General features: G+C 37.8%; 1 protein-coding gene across 1 annotated transcript in view; it reads right to left on the bottom strand.

The window, feature by feature from the left end:
* The window catches only part of nckap5l (NCK-associated protein 5-like), a 52,680-nt gene that overhangs the window by 12,770 nt on the left and 15,474 nt on the right, over positions 1-24,436 (bottom strand). The window contains exons 2-6 of the mRNA XM_059332698.1: positions 12,106-12,187; positions 2,891-3,031; positions 1,773-1,841; positions 1,641-1,679; positions 1,430-1,549 (exon numbers count right to left, since the gene is read on the bottom strand). Of these exons, the coding sequence (XP_059188681.1) occupies positions 1,430-1,549; positions 1,641-1,679; positions 1,773-1,841; positions 2,891-3,031 (369 nt within the window). The 5' untranslated portion in view covers positions 12,106-12,187. The remainder of the gene's footprint in view (positions 1-1,429; positions 1,550-1,640; positions 1,680-1,772; positions 1,842-2,890; positions 3,032-12,105; positions 12,188-24,436) is intronic.

Here is a 24,436-nt window from a genome sequence, read left to right as displayed (position 1 = left end):
TTATGGGTTCCGGCCGGGGGCATATTTTAATGAAATTTTGTAAAGGAGAATAAAGGGTCTTGTATGTTTTATTTAAGGCATCTTATTTTGACTTTGTCTTCTTGTAAATTCTGTGGTGGATTCTCTTAACACACTGTGCTCTTATTTTGAAAGCTGCATGTGTTTAGCAACAGGGAGTAATTCGCTTTTTGTGATTAAAACAACTTTAATTGTTAGCTAATGTTAGCTCGCGGCTAACGAACGGCATAATGCCCGTACTAGTTCATAGTATTTAATTCGGCTTGCGCGCACACACACACATATGCACACGGAGAGACAATGTGGGTGCGGGACGATACAGATAGGTCGGCATGTTTCTCTATCATGCTTCACAGCTCGGTGTATCCAGTTGTGTAAGTGTGTGAATGCGCGCGCATGTCTGGGAGGAGGACGTAGAGGTGAGGGTCGGGTTTGACTGACTGGTGACAGACACTCAACCTTACGCCACTACATCAAGAAGTAGAAACGTTGCCAATATCATGATATGAATTTTTTTTAACCATAAAAAAAATATACCGATATCAACGTGAACGATACGATATGGCCCACCCCTACTTTGAACATAAGTTTCCATTAGAAAAATTGCTGGGAAAAAAAATTAAATTGTGATTTTTCTGTCAAAATCACTTTTTTAAAATAAAATAAACTGCTTGGAATAACCAGATCCTGTTAAAAACATTAAATTCTGCTCCTCAGAGACATGACAATACTTTAATATGTACAAAATGTGGAGACTCATTTTTTTCCAATACTCTTGAGACTTGTAGGCACTTGGAAAAGTGTTTATTCCATTTTATTTATTTATTTTTTTAAATCAGAAAAATCCAACTTTTTTTCTCCTTTTTAAAAAATAATTTCCTCAGGTACATAATTTTTCTAGATAAAATAATTTTGTTAATATGGTGAATTATAAACAACTAGCTTTTATCTATTTTATTTAACAATAATAATGTCTGAATGATGAGTACTTTGACTTGGAAATTTTGTTCCAAATACATATTTCTGATCATGTGCTTTTAATTACCTCAACTTTTGTGATGTATAAATTCCATTTTATTTCCAATTTAAAAAAGGAATTGTTAGAGAAATTAAACTGGCGTTTTTTTTTTTAATGATTTCTGTCATTCTAACTGTGTTATTCTACACAAAGACATGTTTGAGTTGTTCCCACTTCTAGTCATGATTGTGCTGGTTCCATAGAGCTGCAGGACTTATAGATTTAATATATTTCAGTGAAATACAAGGACACAATGAGGAGAATGTAAAAAGAGCAAAAAACACCCTGAAACAGCTCGTTGTGAGGTTCAGAAGGTTGAATCAAAGATTTCAAAACAGCAGTGAAAGAAGTTCAGAATGTTTATGAAACCTATGTATACATGTATTGATGTACCTGGTAGTGAGCGGTGGGGTGGTTGGGCAGTTTCTGTTGGAAGAGCTCACAGAGCGCTCGGTTCTGTCTCTCCAGGTCGAACACCAACATCTTCAGCTTGATGCACTCCTCCCTCAGATCCTGTTCAGAGACACAGAGCAGTGAGACTCCTGATGAGGCCGCAGGTTCATAAATCACAAGCACAGAGAGCAGAAATGTGGCTGTTTGTTACCTTTTGATTCAGCAGAGCTTGGACCACGTGGTTGGCCACCTGAGGACACAAGGAAACATGTTTTATACACAGAAATGCCAGAATTTATACTCAAATTCTTGTTTTAAATGAGATTCTGCAGCATGAACCCACCTCGTCCAGACATCTCTCATACGCCTCCCTCTGACTCTCGTTGGCCAACATCAGAGCAGAGTTTTCTGCCTGTGAGGAGGATAAAAAGCATGTGTAAAGACTCTAAACACAGCTGCATTAGTGAAACATTTGTTGTGTAACCTCTTTTATAACAACAAACAAATAAAAAAGGTTTCTTTCCCAAAACACAAAAGCTTTCAGAATCATCCAACGGGAAGAAAATCTTGCCCTTCAGGAAATACCTACATTTTTGGAAAAATAAAAACATTTTTTTTGGTTTACCAAGACTGAAGGATGTTACAGTGTGGCACATAAAATATGGAGGAATCTGCATCTTTAATCCAAACTTTTGGGGACTTGTGTGTTATTTAAGTCTTCATTATCACCACAGGTTAGTGTTTTTTAAGCATCCTATTATTGAAAAACAAACTAAATTTCAAACACTTTTAAGGTGCCTTAAGCAATTATATTCAGACACACAAAACATTTAAATTGTTACTAAAAATGCAACTGTGAAAAATAAGTTTACAGTATTTCTTCAGTTCAATGAACAAGCATTCTGTTTATTTTACCAGATTTTCAAATTGACTTTGTTTGTTTTGATTATTTAATGAATGAGAATCAACGGATGAGATATCTAAATATAAACTAAAATAACTTTTCAATCAAATATGATGAAGGGATTGTTTCATTTCAAATATTAAAAGTTTTTCAGATTACATGAGTGATTATGTACATTGTAATAAAAAAGTTATTTTCCAGAAATTTCATATATTATTTTATAGATTTTTTCTTTAGCTTATTCTACATTAAGTGCCAATGCCATAAAAAACAGTAAGTTACTTTTAATACTAATATTAACCATAAAATGGACGTTGAAAATCTGTAAATTTCTAAAAATGAATATACATTTCATTTAGCACGATAATGTGGAGAAGTGAAAATAAATCATCTTATAGTTGATACAGTTAACTGAAATAATAATGATATATTTGACAGACATAAAGGACAAGAGGAGCAGAAAGAGACGTCATGGCAGAGTTTTATCACAGACATCACACTTAATAAACTATCTGTCATTAGTAATTTAATGTAAGTTTAACGGTGTGTTTTCTCACCTCCAGCTCCCTCAGCCGGTCCATGAGCTCGCTGCTGTTGTCCTCCAGGAATGACTCCACATCGGCCTCCTCGCCCTCCTCGTCCGACCCGAAGTCTTCGTCACACATTCTTTGTTCTGTCTCGTCAGACATTGTTCTCATCTGAAACACACGAGGTGACACCGCAACATTACCACCACAGCAGATAAATAATGTTCTCTTCCGGGAATAATGCAGAGCCATAAAACAGCCGCAGCTCCTGAAGGAGACCAGAAGGACGGCAGCCACAAAATCACAGCAGCTTTTATTTTATTCTGTTTTATTGCTTCTGTTTAATGTTCTTTCTAACCGGGGTTCTTCACCTTTTCTCAAGACAAATTCAAGCACTTCCAGCATATTCAAGGTGCATTTTCAAGCTTTTCCAGCACTTTAGAACTGTGATAAATTACATAGTATCCTCAACATTTCCATGAACCCTGGGATTGAAACGTACAGCATGTTTTCTTTACAAGATCGCCAAAAATGCACCATTTATCATAGAAAGAAACTGTAAAAACGGAGTCTGTCCGTGAACAGATCACAGGTTACAAATATTTCTGTGAGAAAAAGTGACCAAAACTAAGCTTAAAATTTTTATATTTGTGTCAGAATCTCTTTATTCTACATGTGTCATTTAATATAAAGCGTTTGAACTAACCAGCTCCTGATAAAAACTTTAATTCTGCTCCTCAGAGACACTGTGAAGACATGATTGATTCTGCTGAGACCAACGGTCACGTGACAAATATTCACTGAAAATCTGTTTACACAGAGCAGAGAGGAGAGGAGAGGACAGGAGAGGCTGTTTACACAGAGCAGAGAGGAGAGGACAGGAGAGGCTGTTTACACAGAGTAGAGAAGAGAGGACAGATGTGAAGACATAATTTATTGATTATTAATTTTGACTTTTGGATGTTTTTCATTTTTTTCTAACATTCTAACTGTTATTCTGCACAAAGAAAATGTTTGAGTTGTTTCCACTTCCAGGCATGATTGTGCTGATTCCATAGATCTGCAGGACTTATAGATTTATATAGATTTTATACATTGCAGTGAATTACAAGGACAAAGTGACTAAAATGTAAGAAGAGCAAAAAAAGCCCTCAAACAGCTCGTTGTTAAATCAGTTTGTTGACAGCGTTCAACAGAAAGTTTCAGTGTATCACCTGTAAATATGGAGACTTTTCATGCTATAAAAACAACATTTCAAGCAGTTTCTCTTGGAGTTTAGAGCTTCATGATGAATCAAAGTTGTCCTGATTAATTCTCTGTCAGTTTGGTTCCACCTGACTGGGTCTGAAGCGTCTCGTCTGGTTTCTCAGAGCCAAACAAAACAAACAGCAGATAACTGAGCCGAGCTCTGCTTCACATCAGCTGCTGCTCTCATCTCCAACAGTGACGTTAATGACATCATCACAGCCTCATTCACTTTATATTCTGTTTATCTGACAGACACAATGTTTCAATTCAACACGTTTTCACTGTTTGGAGTTTACATCTGCATTGCTGCAGCAGGAAAAGTCACGGATATAAAAATATAGTTACAGATATCTTGGAGTATTTGTGATATCTTTTCTGTTAATTTCAAATACTCAAACTTATAATAAATGCCACACATTAGGGCTGGGCGATTTATCGATATAAAAAATATATCGATATATTTTTAAATGTGATAGGGAATTAGACTATCACATATCGATATAGTTCTTTTTTTTTTTTTCCTCCTCCTTTCTTTATATATAAATGTTAGCCCGGCTAACACCAGACTAATCTCAAATGAGATTTGGTCTGGGAACCAGCCGTTCATTTCTCCGTAGAGGAGGTGTGGTTTACGATCCTCCGGAGCCGTTTATTGGACGCTTAGAATGTCTATCAAAAGCGTCTGTTGGTAGCTCTTAGCCAATCGTATCAGTTATACCAGATGATGTAGTAGAGCTACAGAAATTGATGTTTGTTGTGTGTGTGTGTCTGTGAGAGAGTGTTGCTTGCTGCTTTGCTTCTCCAGTTCTCGCTTTCTGCAAGATTATTTATTTTCACCTTTTATTCCCCCTCATGTCATTCAGCCACACACATCCACTGTTTTTATGGCTAATAAACAAGCTGCTGCGGGCCTCTCGGCGGCTCCGCTGTCCCCCGGCTCGTAGCGAGATCACCGGCATTACGGTAGCGGGGCTAGTAGCAGTAACGCTACCGCTTTTAGCCCCGCTACCGTAACGCCGGTGATCTCGCTACGAACCGGGGGACAGCGGAGCCGCCGAGAGACCTTTCGCCTTTCAACTTTCGCTCTAAACTATGTAGACATGTCATGTTTGACTTTAACTTTGACTGAACATTTGCTCTCACTTTGCAATAAAAAATTGGGATATAAATCGTATACCGATATTCAGCCTAAACATATCGGGATATGACTTTTGGTCCATATTGCCCAGCCCTACCACACACTGCAGATCTTGTTATTGCACCTGCTGTATATTGAGGATTATTGAACAAACATTAATCCTGCATCGTTTCCTGCAACAGTTCATATTTGTGTGCAGCTCGACCTGCAGGTTCCACGCTGAGCTGCACCGGCTGCCCGAGTCTGTCTGAGCACGCTACGCTGCAGGACATATGGCCCAGGACCAGCCCCGTAGGCCCGGCTCCAGGTAGGTAGGTAGGTAGGTGTGTGTGTGTGTGTGTGTCAGGGGGGGGAAGTAGGAGTGCCTCCACTTCTTAAGGAGTCATTAGAGCAGATGAGACAAGCCTGATTCTGTGGCTGGAGGCCAATCAGGAACTGGCACAGTTTACAGGTGACACACAAACACACACACACACACACACACAGCGTAAAGGTACACAGACACATTTACATATTCACAGGGCTGAGTGTTAACCCCTTATCTGCCCCCGTTTATAGAGAGTTGGGGGTTGTGTGCTGTGGATGTTTATTCCAGCTTTCATCTGAAAGCTGGAACCTGAAGATTAATCTGAGATGCAGCTTCTGGTCATAAAGCTGTAATAAAAACAAATAAATAAATGAAATGAGGCTCTAAATGTTAGCGAGGGAAACACTAGAGATGATTGATGAGGGAATCTGGAGTTATTCTTGGGAACATAAAATCTTTTCAGTCACTTATTTAAAAGGAGAATTTAAATATTCCTTGTTCCAAATTCTCAGATGTGAAGATTTAAAGCTTTTCTTAAACAGTGTGTGAGCTGCATAAATGGGGTCTGACTGGAAAGCTGAGACTCTTGTGGATTCAATGAGCCCAATGTTCTTCATGTGTGATGATGTTAGTGAGTGAAACTTGAGCTCAGTGTATAAAATGAGCTGCTGTGACCTCTAGGATAATCACAGCCTCATGAAACTTTACAACCACAAACTAGAGACCTAGAGCATTCAGAGGATGGATGGCTTCAAACACTATGTTCACAATAAGGGGCTTTCTTAGCAGTAAACACAACACAAGAGCTCGTCTTCCAATCAATAAAAATCCAGAAATCTCCAGTTTTTGAAACCAAATCACAGCATGGATTTTTCTATGTTGTTCCAAAGGTCTTGGTGTATTGATGTAATATTCTGGAGGGATTTTAACCATTTTAAACCATTTTAGAATAATAAAATTGCCCAAATCAGCAGCAAATGTGTGTAACAATGTCCTAAACCCTTATTTTATATGAGATTTATGACTAAAACAACTTGGTATTTTGGAGGAATTGTTGACAATTTTTATCAATTTGTGAAGTGTTAAAAATGTTAGAATTTAGTACCAAATCTGTGTAAGAAATGGTATCAAACCAAGAATTGCTGCAACAACGAGACTAATATTAGTTTAGTTTAATTAATTAATTAATTGATTAAAAGGGGCATTTTTGTTTTAGATTTCGGACCAGAACAACTAAAAAAATGCCTAATTCAGCAGCAAATGTGTGTAACAAATGGTATCAACCCCAAAATTGCTGCAGCAATTTATGGGACAATCATTTTTATTATTATTATTATTATTTATTATTATTATTATTATAATATAGATATTTATGACCGGAACAACTCAGATTAATCTTCAGGTTCCAGCTTTCAGATGATGTTCACCTCTTTTATGTGGCATTTATTATTGACCTACTATTTCCCCCTAAAAATCCACTACAAAATGTCTCAAAAAAGTCCAATGTGAGCTGTTTGGATTGTTTGTTTTTGTTACATATTCAGTTATAACAAAGAAAAGCTTTAAATCTTCACATCTGGGAGGCTGGAACAAGAAATATTTAACATTTTTCCTTTAAATAAGTAACTGAAAAGGTTTAATATTCACCAGAATATCTCCAGATTCCCACGTCAATCAACCAATCTCCAGTGTTTCCCTCGTGAACATTTAGAGCGCCATTTCATTTATTTATTTCGTTTCATTACAGATTTATGACCAGAAGCTTCATCTCAGATTAATCTTCAGGTTCAAGCTTTCAGATGGTGTCACCACGTCTATGTGACCTTTATTGTTGACCCGCTATCTCCCCCTAAAAATCCACTGACCACAACCTCCAACTCTCTATAAGAGGGGGGTAATAACACCGTATATAGTATATTAACCGTGACACTTGCCGGTTATCGTACCGTGATAATCCGACACTGTTTGAGGATCGTATTGGCTCTGGAATCAAACCCACACAGAGAAAAAACAACTCACGACTGGGAAATGTTCAATAGTTTCCTCAGCAGAGAGCTGCCGCGCCTCGTGTAACCGGAGCTGTTTGTAAAGCGTTTACAGGAAGATTATTGAGCGTCGCTGCGGACGCTGAAGCCTGACTGACAAACCTGAGCAGCAGCATCCAAAGTGTGGAGCGTTATCGAGCCGCAATTGACTGAACGCAGCCGAATCTCAGAGAGTGTAATGGAGGGCGGATCAATGCGGCCCATCTAAGAACGGAAGCAGATATTAGCCGTCCGTTTGACCTTGGATACCGAGCGGTTATAAATAACAGCTTCTCTCTTCACTAATGCACATTAAAGCTTGAGGCAGCAGAGATACACACACATACACATACACATACACATACACACACACACACACACACACACACACACACACACACACACACACCCTCTCTCTCTCTACGCGTGTGTGAGAACATTCACATGGAAATTACAGCGTGCAGCAAAACACAAACAAAAGTGCAGCTAAATATAAACATGAAAACGTGGTTCTGCTGCTGTGGTTTCTCTTTCATGTGCTGCGTTAACGTCACTGAAAATGCCACCAGAACAGAAAGAAGCGAGCGAGCGACTCTTAAAACCAGTCGTGTCCCATTTTACCCAGAATCCAACAGGACAGGCTTCTAACTGCTGCGTCTGAAGCTCCTGATATCTGATCAAAGAGCCGATCAGCCGACGAGAGAACACGAAGCAGTTCAGTCATTATTAATCACACGATCGCTGCAGCTCAGATCTCTGACCGGCTTCCTGTGAGGCAGGAATTGATTTTTATATACAACTTAGTTTATGAAACACTGAAACATTTAGGGACAAAATACTGTAACCCTCTGAACCTCAACAAGCTGTTTATATTTTACATTTTACTCTCTGTGTCTCACTGCAATGTATAAAATCTCTATAAATCTATAAGTCCTGCAGCTCTATGGAATCAGCACAATCATGGCTAGAAGTGGGAACAACTAAAACATGTGTAGAATAACACAGTTAGAATGACAGAAATCAGTAAAAAATTAAACTTTTTTTTTTTTTTTATAAAATTTGATTTATATATAAACACGTTTTCAAGTGCCCACAAGTGTCATGAATATTGAAAAAATAATTGTCGCCACATATTGAAGTATTGTTGTGTTTCCAGCCTCTCCTGTCCTCTCCTATATGCAGAATATCAAAAGAAACCAAAAAACACAAAATATTCCCCAAAAAACGTAATATCACCAAAACCAATGTCTCCACATATTGTACATATTCTCAGTATTGTGATGTTTCCAGCCTCTCTTGTCCTCTCCTCTCTGCTCTGTGTAAACAGATTTAAATTTTGTCACTTTTTTTTTTAAACAGAAACTTTTGTAACCTATGATCTGTTCAAGGACTGTCATAAAAATCCAAATCCTGTTTCTTGGTGATTTTTTCAAAGAAAACATATGGCAGTAGGGTGGGGTTCAGAGAATTAATGTCTGCATTTGAGAGCAGAGAGAGAGAGAGAGTGAGAGAGTGCTAGCTGCTCCTTAAACTGCTGTATTGTCTTGATGATTGTGGATTTGGAGGCTGTGACTGAGCACACAGAGGCTCATTGACGGGGCAGAGGACAGGGTCAATGTGTCCCAGTAGGGCTGCAGTGCCAGGGAGCTCCTCACACAGAGCTCTGCTGGCAGACTCTCAGCCGCTGCTGCTGTCACTGAGACGCCACCAGGGGAATGCAGAGAGACTTCATGCTGCTGCAGGAAGCATCCCAGTACTGATACTATACTGAGTAGAAGCCCTACAGTGAAAATGCTGCTACAAGTATGAAAGGAGGCCTGTCATGGTCACCAAATTGTTTTATATTTGATATATTAAAATGCACCGTTCATTAGAGAAAGAAACCATAAAACTGGAATTATCGTCAGAGTTTGAGCTTTCCGACTGAAAAAAATGACCAAAAAGAAGCTTAAAATGTTAATATTTGTGTCAAAATCTCTTTATTCTATAAGTGCCATTTTAAAAAAAAGCGTTTGCACTAACCAGATCCTGTTAAAAACATTAAATTCTGCTCCTCAGAGACACTGTGAAGACATGATTGATTCTGCTGAGACCAGCGGTCATGTGACAAATATTCACTGAAAATCTGTTTACACAGAGCAGAGAGGAGAGGACAGGAAAGGCGGGAAATATGTAAATACTTCAATATGTGGAGACACAATTATTTATTTCAATATTTGTGACACTTATGGGCACTTGGAAAAGTGTTTATACATGATTACCATTTTATTCAATTTTTTTTTTTAAGTAATTAGTTGAGAAAATGTAATTGCTAACTACTAAACTAATCATTTAATAATTTTTTTAAAGCAAAAATTTGACAGCTTTCTTTATTTTCTTTGTAATATATTTTAGTAAACATCTTGGAATTTTTGAAAATTTTGGAATCATCATTGGAGCATTTTTCACTATTTTCTGGCAGTTTATAGACCAAACAATTAAGAAATGATTTGAAAGGATCATCAATTCATTAAATAATGAAAATATGAATTAGTTGCAGCCCTACTCATGAGAACAATCACGTTTGCTAAGTCATAAAAGTTTTTGTTTTGTCTGAACATATTTGAACCTTGATCTTTTGTCTTTTCTGATAAATGGAAACAAATCTTAATAGATAAAAGAAATGGTGCAGAAAGGATGCTGTAATAAATAATAAGAAGATAAATACAGGTAAACAGAGAAAGGCTGGAGGTCAAAGCCAGCACAAAGCTTTTTGTTTTGTTCTTGAAACTCCAGCTTCTGAAAAAAACACACAGCCACTAAACACGACATGCCAAGAGTAAACAAAGAGCAGCGAGGCAGCTTAAAGCTCCGATCAGAGAACAACAGAGAGGATCATGTGCATGTGCTGCTTTTGTTCTCAGACGATACCTGCACGCCGCGGGGACGATCCCCACAAAACAAACACACGGACACCGGACGCCCGAGGAAAACCAACGTGTCGTCTACTGTAAATAAATATCCACTGTGGCCTTTAAACAAAGTTCCCAGCAGCCACTGCTGCAGAGGTCTGGTTCACTTTACAGTTTATCACCGATATTTTCACTTTACTAACAAACAGGCAGAGAAAACAAGTCTATTCTTCAGTTCAGGAAATTGATTTTCAACTTAATAAATCTGTAAACTAATTTTGCTGATTAATTACAGTTTAACCACTTTGATTAATCTTTCTTAGTTTTTTTTTATGATTTATGCCGTTATGACTGTCTAACATACCTGTGTCTCCCACGTGCTATACATATTGAACTTTTTACATTTTTTAGAAAATCGAAGTCTAACCTCTCGTCCTCTCCTCTCAGCTCTGTTTAAACAGCCTGCATTTTTGAACCTTGAGATTATGTTACTGTCTTTTCTAATACATGGAGACAAATCTCAATAAATAAAAGAAATGTACCAGAGAATAACAGAAAGGACGCTGTAATCGAAAAGAAGACAAATAGAAGTAAACAGAAGGCTGGAGGTCAAAGGCAGCACAAAGTCAACTCAGGAAGCTGATTTTTAACTTATAATCTTAATAAATAATAAATTAAACGCTAAGTGGACTTATTACAGTTTAACCACTTTGATAATCAGTTAACGTCATTTCGGGCTTCTCACTTTTGACAATTTGCTGATTTTCCCAAAAATTGAGCAGAAAGTTAAGGTATTTCAGACAGTTATAATGGCATAAGTCATAAAAAATTGGGTTTCCACATGCTATACATATGAACCTTGAGCTCATGTTACTGTCTTTTCTAATGAATGGCATCAAATCTCTATAAATAAAAAAAGTTTGCCGACTATCAGAAGATCAATTTCAACTATATTTTTTATAATAGATTAATCTTTTACTGTATTTCTAAAGCAAAAAATATCAAAACACTCTTTGGTTCTAGCTTCTGAAATGTGAAGATTTGCTGCTTTTCTCTGCTTTATAATAATATAAATGAGTTTATTTGTGTTTTATACCATTTGTTCTTTAAATCAAGACATAAAAACTGGGCTGCAGGAAACTTTGACGGGCATTTTTAAAACACAACTGAAAATGAATCTCAAGTATTTACATAATAGATATTTTAATGCACTCTAAAGCAAAAATAACAGTTCCGGCTTCTGAAATGTGAAGATTTGCTGCTTTTCTCTGCTTTATATCAATGTAAACTATAAGTTTATTTGAGTTTTGGACTGATTGTTCTTTAAATGTAGCCACAAGGAACTTTAATGGGCATTTTCACTTTTCTCTGGCAATATTACAAAATAATAACTCAACAGAAAACCAATCTGGAATTCTATTTTGATCATGTTTGGGGTTTGGGACAGTTTGTTGGGACGAAACAAGCATTTAGAAGACTAAACATATAATTGTTTGATCAAGAATACAAATGACAGATTAAACAAGAACAAGGAAAGTTGCAGCCCTACAACAGCGATGATTGAACTCTCCAGAAACATTAAGTGTGAACAGTAAATCAGACCAATCATGAGTTGATCTGATGTGTGTGACTCTCACCTGTTTCAGCTCTGATTATGATCCTGGTGGAGGAGTCGTCTCCCGTCAGGCTCCTCTGTCTCCCAACAACACGACCAGCGAGCTGACAGAGGAAACAAGGACACTCTTTAACCTGCTGAACTGAAACTGTTCCAAGGCTCATTTCACTCACTGTGGCCTCGATTTTCACTGCAATATATTAAATTTTAAATAAGTCCTGCAGCTCTGAGGAATCAGCACAATCATGGCGAGAAGTGGGGACAACTCAAACATGTCTTTGTGCAGAATAACTTTTTACATCTAAATCTAGAAACGTCACTGAATATTTGTCACGTGACCGTTGGTCTCAGCAGAATCAATCATGTCTTCACAGTGTCTCTGAGGAGCAGAATTTAATGTTTTTAACAGGATCTGTTTGTCTTCTTATTATCTATTACATCGACTGTTCTTTTATTCTCTCGTACATTTCTTTTATTTATAGAGATTTGTTTCCATTTATCAGAAAGGACAAAAGCTCAAGGCATATGTTCAGACAAAACAAAAACTATCGTGACTGTTGAGATATTCATCATAACAATGTGATTGTTATGATGAACATCTCATCAATAGGCCGCAAGTAATTCATAATTTCATTATTTACTGAATTGAGGATTATTCTTTCAACTAATTTCTTAATTGTTTGGTCTATAAACTGCCAGAAAATAGTGAAACATGCCACCGAAGTCCAAGATAAATGTCCGAAATTCAAACAAATCAGTTGACTAACATATATTACAAAGTTTGTTACAAAAATTATTAACCGATTAGTTTAATAGTCTGCAATTACATTTCCTCAAGTAATTACTTTTAAAAAATTTGAATAAAATGGAATTTATATAAACACTTTTCCAAGTGCCCACAAGTGTTATAAATATTGAGGTAAAAAAAATTGTGTCTCCACATGCTATATATATTGAAGTATTGTTATGTTTCCAGCCTCTCCTGTCCTCTCCTCTCTGCTCTGTGTAAACAGCCTCTCCTGTCCTGTCCTCTCTGCTCTGTGTAAACAGATTTTCAGTGAATATTTGTCACGTGACCGTTGGTCTCAGCAGAATCAATCATGTCTTCACAGTGTCTCTGAGGAGCAGAATTTAAGAATTTAATTAACAGAATTTAACAGAATTTAATGTTTTTAACAGGATCTGGTTAGTGCAAACGCTTTATTTTAAGCAAGGTTTTAAATGAGACGTGTAGAATAAAGAAATGAAATATCACTTTTTTCAGCTTAAATGTAGGCATTTTTTCCTGACAGAAGCATTCGTCACAGGCGATTAATTCTAGGAGTGTTGTAAAATTTGACAATAATTTCTGTTTTTACAGTTGGTGACTATCTCATTTAAACCTGCAGAGAGTCCTGTGGTTTCGACTTCTGATAAAGGAATAAAAATAATTCAAATTCTTAATTCTTCTTTCAACATGAAAGGAGGGAAATAAAACCCTCCTGACATCTCTGTTAATCCTGTTTGTGACTTCATCATGAGACAGGAAGCACGAGAATGTTCAAGAGAAGTTTGATGGCGTTCTGGAGTTTTGGAGGGTCGCCGGATGGGTTTCAGACCGATGTCACCTCCGTCATGAGCTGCAGCTTTTCCTCCACAGCGAGCAGGAAACCGGGTGCAGAGGAAGGCGCTGCGTCGCCCCGGGAGATACCAGCCGTGCCAAGACTACGAGCCCCCACTCCTCCATCTCTCCTCTCGTCTTCCCTTTCATCTCTGAGTCATTGTAAAGTGTAATGAAAGAAAGCTGGATGAATAATTCAGCAGCGTTTTAAGAACTCCCCCTTTTATGTCTTTCTGATAACGCAGGACTTTACACGCCGAGTGCCACACAATGATTTTTAGTTTTCAGTCCGATGCGGGATTCCCCTTTAACAGATTCTCCTGTTAATTACAGTCAGGCTAAAAATTATTAGACCCTTGTTTTCTTCAATTTCTTGTTCATTTTAATGCCTGGTACATTTGTTTGGACAAATATAATGATAACAACAAAAATAGCTCCAGAAAGTTTAATTTAAGAACTGATATCTAAACATTTCCCATGGTTTTCTTGATAATAACCAAAATCATAAACAAGAAAACCATGGAAAATGTCTAGATATCAGCTCTTAAATTTTGTTGTTATTATATCTGTCCAAACAAATGTACCTTTAGTTGTACCAGGCATTACAATTTACAAGAAATTTAAGAAAAAAGGTGATCTAATCATTTTTTCCATGATTGTATGTTGCCTTGTTTCATTCGGAGGTTAAATGTGCCGCTCCGTCTCCTCAGACAGCGTTTCGCCTGATCACTTCAGATATGTTTGGACGTCGAGCTGCAGAGTTAACTCTTCATTTCCAAAAGGGTTACGCAGCCTGATCCCGTTAGATCTTGTCGAACTGAAATGGGATTAGAGGTGTTGAGCATCTGCCCTCTCAATCTGGGTTTTAATAGAGCGAGGGCAGATCATCTGGTGTGTCCTCCTCGGTTCACCTGGTCCCGAGAGAAAAAACAGGGAGCAGAGCGAGATCTGTGATCTGCACAAAGAGCACAGCTCCAGTATTTACTCAGCGAGGGCCAGAGTTTGATTTCTGATGGCTGGACGCTGCGAAAATGATGAAATATTGAGTGAACATTTTTCAAAGAGGGTTGTGGCGAGATGCTGCAGGAGAAAGGATGTAGCAGATGAGATTCATGGAATGAGGGCAGCAGAAAAAACAATTTCAAAGGCGACTCAGACGAAGCAGAGAGAATAAGAAGAAATGCGCAAAAGCTTCTTAAATCATGTCAGTCGCACTCTTGGGGATTTGGCAGCGTCGAGGCCGTCTCAGGATATGTCAGGCAGCACCCTTTCCATCTGCCAATCCGGGGAAAGGCTCAGATTGAAGTTGTTGCTGTGTAGGCAAAGTGTGTAGGCGGGAGAGATGTAAACAATGTGACAAAAACCTAAATCCTCACATGGCGGAATTAAACAAGACTAAAAAATGTAGGCCAAAGTCTGGGGTGGTTCCTTTTTTCTGCAGACGCACCATTACCACGCGATTGTCTGCATCATTAATACAGATGCAGATAAATATCAAAGAGGAGGAGGGAGGGGGAGACAGAATGAGGCTGGGGGAGCTCCCTCGGTGCTGCTTCCTGTCTGATGTTGGCTACAAGAGCCGAGACGAATCGTACACAAGAAGCAATATTTGGGATGAGGAGCGGAGGCGGTGGAGAGGAGGAGGAGGTGGGGGAGGGGGTGGTGGAGGAGGGGAACGAGAGGAGAGGAGAGAGAGGAGAGGGAGCTCCCTTCCCAAAAAAAGGGGCCTGAAAGGTTGGATGTGCGCCATGGATTTCTGAGAGAGAGCAATCAAACTGATCGCAGGGATCCTTCTTCAAAATGTGTGCCAGGTGCCCCACACACACACCACAGCCTGCCTCTACTGATCCCGTTTCTGTTTTAGGGTGAAGCACTTTCCCACCGCCAGCGAACACGGTTGGCAGATTTATGACACATTGTTAGCTGCGACCAAAACAAGCAGACATCAGACAAACAGAGCTGCTTAGCCATGACATTAATGCTAACCTAAACACACACAGCAGAGAAAGAGTCACCTCAGGTCCACTCATGTCAACACTATGAAGAACATGAACAACATGAAAACACATAGGGCTGGGCGATATGGACCAAAAGTCATATCCCGATATATTTAGGCTGTCGATACATGATATATATCCCGATATTTTTATCGCAAAGTGAGAGCAAATATTGTCAAAGTCAAATATGACATGTCACATGTAGTTTAATTGAAACTGTTTTTTGTTTTTTTTAAATCAAAGCTCCATAAAGTGCACATTTAAATAAAGAATATCTTAAACAAAAATAGCCTATGAAATAAAATAGGCCAATCTTTTTCTGAAATAAATATATTTATATGAGAAAAGAATAACGAACATTACAAAATAACTAAACATGGCGAACCCTAGTAAGGGCAGCATTTATATATAAAGCAGCTTGCCTGGAACAAGGATCACAGTGCAAATCTGAACTATATCGATATATGTGATACGGTCTAATTCCATATCACATTTAAGAATATATCGATATATTTTTTATATCGATGTATCGCCCAGCCCTATGTCAAGTCAACACTATGATGAAAACACACACTCCCTCTCTGTCACACACACAAATCTGACGCCGCCACAACAAGCAAGAAGCCCAGAAATCACAGTGTCAGCTGTAAGTACCCGACCAGCTTTTATTCATTCACAACCCTCCGCCTGGTTACTAAAGTAAAACAACATTTTTTAGGTGCATGAGCTCACCTTCCTTCCTTCCTCCTGCTGCTGCTGCTGCTGCTGCTGCCTTCTCAGTCATCCAGTCAGCACATCCACAGATCTCAGAGTGAGATGAAAGGCACCAGAAGAAGAAGAAAAAAGCGACAGAAAGGCCACAACCTTACATTTCTGTTCCCCGGCTGCTGAGGAGATTATTTTCCTCGCCGTTCCAGGAGCCGTCAGTGCTGCGAGTGTCTGCGAGGAAGCCGGTTTCCTCTGTAACGCTCTCGGCTACAGAGCAGGCCCGTCCTTGGGCATGTGCATTGTGTGTGTGTCTGCAGAGGCTGCCATGTCTCCCATTGTTCCAGGGCGAGTGAGGCAGGCTTCCTACCCCAATAGACCCTGCCTACTACAACAGCTGTGGACCAGCCCCCACCTCCCTGCCGCTCTCCTTCTCCCCTCCTCCTCCTACAACTCCTGCCTCTCTGCTGCTGCTGCTGCTAAACATTAACCCTGCAGCTGCCGGATCAGGGCCATAAAGAGGTGAGGAGGAGGGGAGGGGGGTTGTGTTTGAGAGGAGACCCTCACCACCACAAAGGAACTTAACAGAGAGAGGATATCCGACAGCCGGGCTCAACTGACAGGACTTCTGCACACAGCCATTCAGTGGCCTAGAAAGAAAACAGGCTCTGTGCTAAGAGGATTGTCTTTCTCAATCACAGGGCTGGAGCCAGTCCTGCCAGACCGCGCCGAGGGAGGCAAAAGTCACAGGAGACACTGGGCTGCAGATAATGTTATCGATTAATCGTTTGGGGGGAGAAAAGGCTGCAAAATGGTGAAAAACGGACGAAAATTTCTCAAAAAATGCAACTGATTAACAAGCAGAGCTACGCCAATATACAGTCATGGAAAAAATGATTAGACCATTGTTCTTCTTCAATTTCTTGTTCATTTTAATGCCTGGTACAACTAAAGGTACATTTGTTTGGACAAATATAATGATAACAACAAAAATAGCTCAAAATAAAGAGCTGATAGACATTTTCCATGGTTTTCTTGATAATAACCAAAATAATTATCAAGAAAACCATGTTAATTGTCTAGATATCAGCTCTTAAATTAAACTCTTATCAGATATTTTTGTTGTTATCATTATATTTGTCCAAACAATTGTACCTTTAGTTGCACCAAGGGTGGTCTAATCATTTTTTCGATGACTGTATATTACATTATTACAGATATATAGCGAGTGGTTTCAGGTCATTTAACCACATTTCCCTTCTTTTTTTAGTGCTGTGGGGGTTGTGTGCGGTGGATATTTAGGGGGAGATAGCAGGTCAACAACAAACGCCACATAGAAGTGGTGAAGATCATCTGAAAGCTGGAACCTGAAGACTGATCTGATATGCAGCTTCAGGTCATAAATCTGTAATAAAACTAAATAAAAAAATGTCGAGGGAAACCCTCAAGATAGATTGGTTGATTGATGAGGGAATCTGGAGATATTCTGGTGAACATAAAATCTTTTCAGTCACCTATTTTACATCACGTGAGAGCAGGAGATCTGAATATTAATCTGATATGCAGCTCAGCACTGTGAGCCAAGATGTTTAAGGCATACATTTGGAGTAAAAAATAGTTAATTGATCAATTTATTTATTTATTACAATCATGAAAGTGTGTGAGGGTTTACAGCATTATTATACCAGTATATGAAGTTCATTTTCATGCTCTATTATGTCGCAATTAAGTTGTTGCTGCAGTTGTTCGGTTGATAGCATATTTTACACACGATTTGGTGCCAAATTTGACTATTTTGTTTACTTGAGAATCCCTCGAAAATACCACAAATATTTGGTTTAAAAAGCTTTATACATTTTGGAGATTTCTGGATTACATGACGAGCGGTTCTGTTTCTCTTAACTGCTGAAGAACATTGACTCAGCCTTCCAGTCAGACCCGATTTATGCAGCTCACAGACTGTCTAGTGACCCCAGGATACACAAATATTCATACATGATAGGCGATTATAATGCATTTTAATGCAGCGGAACAACTGTGTGGTTTCTGCCTGCGTAAAGTGAGCATGTCTGTGAAGAGGAGACTCGTTGGTACATGTAGAACCCATTTTCATTCAGATAACTTGAGGTCAGAGGTTAACAAACAACGTCAGATTAATCTGCTGATTATTGATTTATTGTTTGGCCTCTAAAATGTCAGGAAACAGCTAATATAACTTGTTTTGTTCAACCAAAGGCTTCAGAAAAATCCCAATGTGACTTAAAACCTAAATATACTCCATTTACAATCACACATAAACTAAATCTTCAAATCTGAGCAGCTGGAACAAGAAATATTTAACATTTTTTGTGACTAAAAAGAGTAAGTTTTCACCAAAACAGCTCCAGATTCCTTCATCAGTCAACCAACCGATGAACTGTTCTCTAACACGGTTACTGTCTCACACATTGATGATTTCTGTGAATGAGTTTTACAGCAGCAGAATGTTTAAACTGTGTCTGAGGTTTATCTGTGCAGGTTTTCCCCTTGTGACTCATCTGTTAATGAAGCCACATCATCCTCAGACACACCAGCAGTCTGAGCAGCAACAACAGGAGGAACAACAACACACCGTTCATGACTCAAACGTGGGCGGATAATAAGACAAACTATTCCGTTACACAAAAATCTATACATGCTCATTTCAAACTTGAGCTTTTTCCGATTTGACCCTAATTGAGTCGACAAGAGATCTGACCTGGATTGACTTCGGCCCCCAAACAGACTTCCTATCGCCAAAATCAGACGCCCCGGGGCCGCTCACATGGATGTCAGTTGTTTTACGCTATTGTCATATTGTCAGATTTAACCAAAACAGGCTCGCCAATTTAGGGAGAATCAGCCTGGCCCAGTTTACAGCAGAGCTCACTGTTCTGGGTTATTATCATTATCTGTGTAAATGTTGCGCCATTAAAACTGTTTTTACACAATATATAATGCAGAAAATGTTCCTTGGTGTGATTTAGAAATGTTGTTAGCTATCTTTAACTCTCCTGTTTTTAGTTAAAAATCTAAATAATAAAAGAAATGGTTAGAAGTATGTTTCATCAAAAGTAAAAATAAAATTTTAAGAATATCAATGTCATGTCAAACAATTGTATTTTATATGCAGGTCTTTCCAATGTATATAAAAAAAGTTTTAACATGCATTTTTCTATGAAAAACAAGTGATTCATCCTCATTGAACCATGGTCTGTGAGAGGCAAAGAACAACATTGCACTAAATGTTGATTAAAATGGTTAGCAATTGAGTTATTAATGAAATATAAACAATGTTTAGTGGGATTTTTTAGTTTCTGAAAATTTTAGATATTTAAACATGCCCCGGGTCAAATTGACCCATGAACATTATTGCTGTTCCTGAGAAATGAACATAACAGGAGGGTTAAAACCTTTTTTTAGTTATTTTAAAAAAAATTGTCAGAAATGGCCTGAAACTGAACAGTAATAATGTTTATTTAGCTATTAATTTTATTACTATTTATTCTTTATTTTCTCAGTTATTTATAGACAGAGGTGAGTATTTAATATAACTTTATACTTCTACTCCACTACATTTGGAGGCAATATTGTACTTTTACTTTTGATACTTTAAGTAAATTTTCTGATACTTTTGTACTTTTACTTCAGTAAGTTTTGAATGGACTTTAATTATGTGGTAGTGGAGTAATTTCACAGTGTGGTATTAGTACTTTTACTGCAGTAAAGGATGTGAATACTTCTTCCACCACTGAATTACAACAACAACAATAATAATAATAATACATTAGATTAATTTAGTGCTTTTCTGGATACCTAAAGACGCTTCACAGCAGAACAAAATGAAAAGAGCAGGACAAAGATAATTGGTCCATGAGAAATAGTTTATTTTGCAGTGGTGGAAGTACATTTACTTTAGTACTGAACTTCAGTACAACTTTGAGGCATTTGAACTTTCCTTGAGTATTTATATTTGATGTAACTTTATACATTTTTATACTACACATTTAGCTGACAGCTTTAGTTACTTTTCAGGTCAAGATTTAACATAAAAAACATGATTAATTTAAAATGATTAGACATTAACCTCATAACAGTATATTAAGTAGTTAAAATTAGCTCTACTTTAGAAAAAATAAAATGAATCAATAATTAAAATCCAATAATATATTTAGATTATATCAAACAATCTGAGTGGGTCCATTCTGCATAACGAGTACTTTTACGTTTGATACTTTAAAAACATTTTGATGCTGATACTGTGCATTCAAAATTACTAGAGTGCTATCAGGACTTTTATTGTAGTAAATGATGAGTAATGAGGTTTTCTTCCAGCGCTGCTGAAACAGGAGACGACAAGCTTTGCTTTCAAACAGACAGACAATAAATACAACGTGGAGAATGAGGGGAAACCCCCAATACTAAAATACTGCACAGGTCATCAAGACTGGACCACATCAAAGACACAACACACACACACACACGACTCTGAGCTTCACATCAAAAATCACCCGGATCAAAGAGCTGGTGTCCAGAGAGGATTTATCCTCTTATTACTGAGCACATATGGCTGCTGGGCCGTCTGTCCTCGTCTCTAATCTGTGTCCACCTAGTGGCTGCAGCATACACACACACACACACACACACCACATCACTGCTGACATTACAAACTGCTTTTAAAGGATTTATGTCAACATTAATAATTCCTCCTGTTCATACCGACTGTAAAATATCCCATATTGTGTCGACAGTGAAAGATGGAGACAATTCTGACATACAAGTGTCAAAGTGCCAAGAAATAGTGAGTTAACCCCTTTTATTTTGTTGCATTTTTGCACAATTTAGTCATGAAATGTAGTGTAATATTCTTCAATCTGCGTGGAATAGTAACATGAAGACATTCACATGTTTGAGTATTTATTGAATTATGCACTTAAAAAAATGCAATGTCAGGTTGAAAAAAGAAAGTATTTAAAGTATTTATTTGCCAAGTCTGTACTTACTTTCAAATACGACAACTTTTGCACCTCAAAATAGAAACGCTGACTCAAATTCATGATAACTAGAGCAAGCAACGATGTCTAAATTTTTTTTTAACCCTCTGAACCCTAAAAGTGTTTTCTTTTTTAAAAAGCTGACAAAAATCCAGTTTATCGTAAAAAGAAACTGTAAAAACAGGCATTATCATCTGAGTTTGGACTTTCTGACAGTCCTTGAACGGATCATATGTTTCAAAAGTTTCCATGAGAAAAAGTGACCAAAACTTGTCTTAAAATGTTGATATTACTGTCAGAATCTCTTTATTCTACATGAGTCATTTAAAATTAAGCGTTTGCACTAACCAGATCCTGTTAAAAACATTAAATTCTGCTCCTCAGAGACACTGTGAAGACATGATTGATTCTGCTGAGACCAACGGTCACGTGACAAATATTCACTGAAAATCTGTTTACACAGAGCAGAGAGGAGAGGACAGGAGAGGCTGTTACACAGAGCAGAGAGGAGAGGACAGGAGAGGCTGGAAACATGACAGTACTGAGTATGTGGAGACACTGGTTTTGGTGATATTACTTTTTTGGGGGTAAATTAGTTTTTTTAATATATTTTTACATTTTTTTGGGATATTTTGTGTTTTTTGGTTTCTTTTGATATTTTTAGATACTTTTTGTTGTTATTTTGTGTTTTTTGGTCTTTTATGTCTTTTTCTGGTAATTTTGTGTCTTTAAAATTAGTTTTACATCTCTATTTGGTAATTTTGTGTCTGTTTCCTTACACCATTCTTGACACTTGGGCTCTTGAAAAAGCGTTTGTATATAAATTCCATTTTATTCACTTTGATTTTCTTTTTTTCTGATTTCTGTCATTCTAACTGTGTTATTCTGCACAAAGACATGTTTGAGTTGTTCCCACTTCTGGTCATGATTGTGCTGATTCCATAGAGCTGCAGGACTTCTAGATTTATATAGATTTTATATATTGCAGTGAAATACAAGGACACAGAGAGGAAAATGTGAAAACGCTCTGCAGCTGCTCGTCGGAGTTCAGACAAAGTTGAAATAATGAACTCACGGTTAAAAATCGAGGAATCTGTTGTTGTTGTCACCATGCAGCGTGTAAACTGTTAACCTCTCTGTCAGCGGACCGTCATACCTCTGCTGTGTCAGACATTAATGCACACAGACATCAGTTTGCCATGAATGGGACATTGAGAGGACGAGCTTCCTTTCTAAGAGGGTCAAAGGCTGAGCGGGCTGACATGACCTGAATGAGTGCTGGTCACATGGTCCCCTGGAGCCAACACAAGGCAACCAAGAGAACTCTGCACATAAAAGAGCCTATTGTCACCTCGCTGCAACATCCACTTTCCCCTCAAGTGACGATCTCCATCGAGTCAAAACCTCACAGATAATGTGGAGATAAAGAGAGTGGAGAGGCTGTAAAACATGCGTCTTAATGGAGAGAAACTTGCCTGGAAACAGAGCAGAGAGCTTCTCCTACAGGCCGAACATGTGACTCGTTTTAAATTCAATGCAAACAACATGTAAAGCAGGACGTCACGCCTCCGTTTCAAACACATACAGCTCATGTTTACATAAACAGGACAACAGGAAGTCCTCAAACCCCCGAAAACAAAGAAACAGTCAACTGACCAACCAGCTGATTGATTAAAGATTAAACTGCCAACAACAAACTTCTACCAAAAATGATCCGTTTCTGGATCAGGACGGGAATCAAGAACCATACCCAAACAGTCTGATCCATCGAAATAATTTACCTCCAAGTCCCCAGAAGTGGGAACAATTTAAACAAGACTTTGTGCACGATAACACAGTTAGAGTGACAGAAATCAGAAAAAAATAAAAAAAAAACAAGTTGATTTCTCTGATAAATTATTTTTAAAAATGGGAATAAAATGGAATATATAACACTTTTACAAGTGCCCACAAGTGTCACAAATATTTTAAAATAAACAGTTTTCTCCAAATATTGTACATATTGAAGTATTGTCATGTTTCCAGCCTCTCCTGTCCTCTCCCCTCTGCTCTGTGTAAACAGCCTCTCCTGTCCTCTCTTCTCTGCTCTGTGTAAACAGATTTTCAGTGAATATTTGTCACGTGACTGTTGGTCTCAGCAGAATCAATCATGTCTTCACAGTGTCTCTGAGGAGCAGAATTTAATGTTTTTAACAGGATCTGGTTAGTGCAAACGCTTTATTTTAAAATAAAGAGATTCCGACACAAATATCAACATTTTAAGCTTTGTTTTTGTCGCTGCATCGGAACCTATGATCTGTTCAAGGACTGTTGGAAAGTTCAAATTTTAAAAATAATGCTTAATGTTTTTACAGTTTCTTTCTATGATCAACTTTGTATTTTTATCCATCTCCTAAAGAAACAGTTCAGAGTTCTGGTGCTGTCTCCTGTGTGTAGAAAACCTGCAGCCGATCTTACGACCATAAAAAGGTGTTTGGTGTGTTGAAACTCATTTCACATCATTAAAGTTCAAGAGAGGATGTGTGATATTGACAGAGACGTCTGTTTCAGAGATAATGGTGAAGCAAACTAAGTTGTTTGATTGTGGGATAAAATATTTGACTATCAGCATCTTTAATGACTGAGCCAATAGATTCAGCTGAATAAGAACCTGATGAACCTGGAGGGAAAACCAGAAAGTATATTTGTGAAGTCTTCGAGGCTTTGAAGTGTCCCAGCAGCATTAAATTGCAGAGCCTGAACAAGAGACACCTCCATAAGTTTTTTAAAATTATAATTATTATGTCATAATAAATTCAATATTTTAGGGGTTCTGGACTGCCTTCTTAACATTTTCTGATATTTTTTAGCCCAATCAATTAAACAAATTAAAGTATTAATGAAAAAAAGTTAATATTATTTCTAGCAAAAATACAAAAACATTCTGGTTGCAGCTTTTTTTTTTTATTATATAAAAAGGTGCCTTCTATTTTTATGCAGAATTGAGAATTTCACTGCATGTCAATGAAGATTTTCTGCTTTTAACTTATTCTTATCAGA

Source organism: Centropristis striata, chromosome 5 (genome assembly GCF_030273125.1).
Source record: "Centropristis striata isolate RG_2023a ecotype Rhode Island chromosome 5, C.striata_1.0, whole genome shotgun sequence".
In the NCBI taxonomy this organism is placed as follows: domain Eukaryota; kingdom Metazoa; phylum Chordata; class Actinopteri; order Perciformes; family Serranidae; genus Centropristis; species Centropristis striata.
The sequence above is the reverse complement of the archived record's forward strand: the minus strand, read 5'-3'. Positions and strand labels throughout refer to the sequence as shown.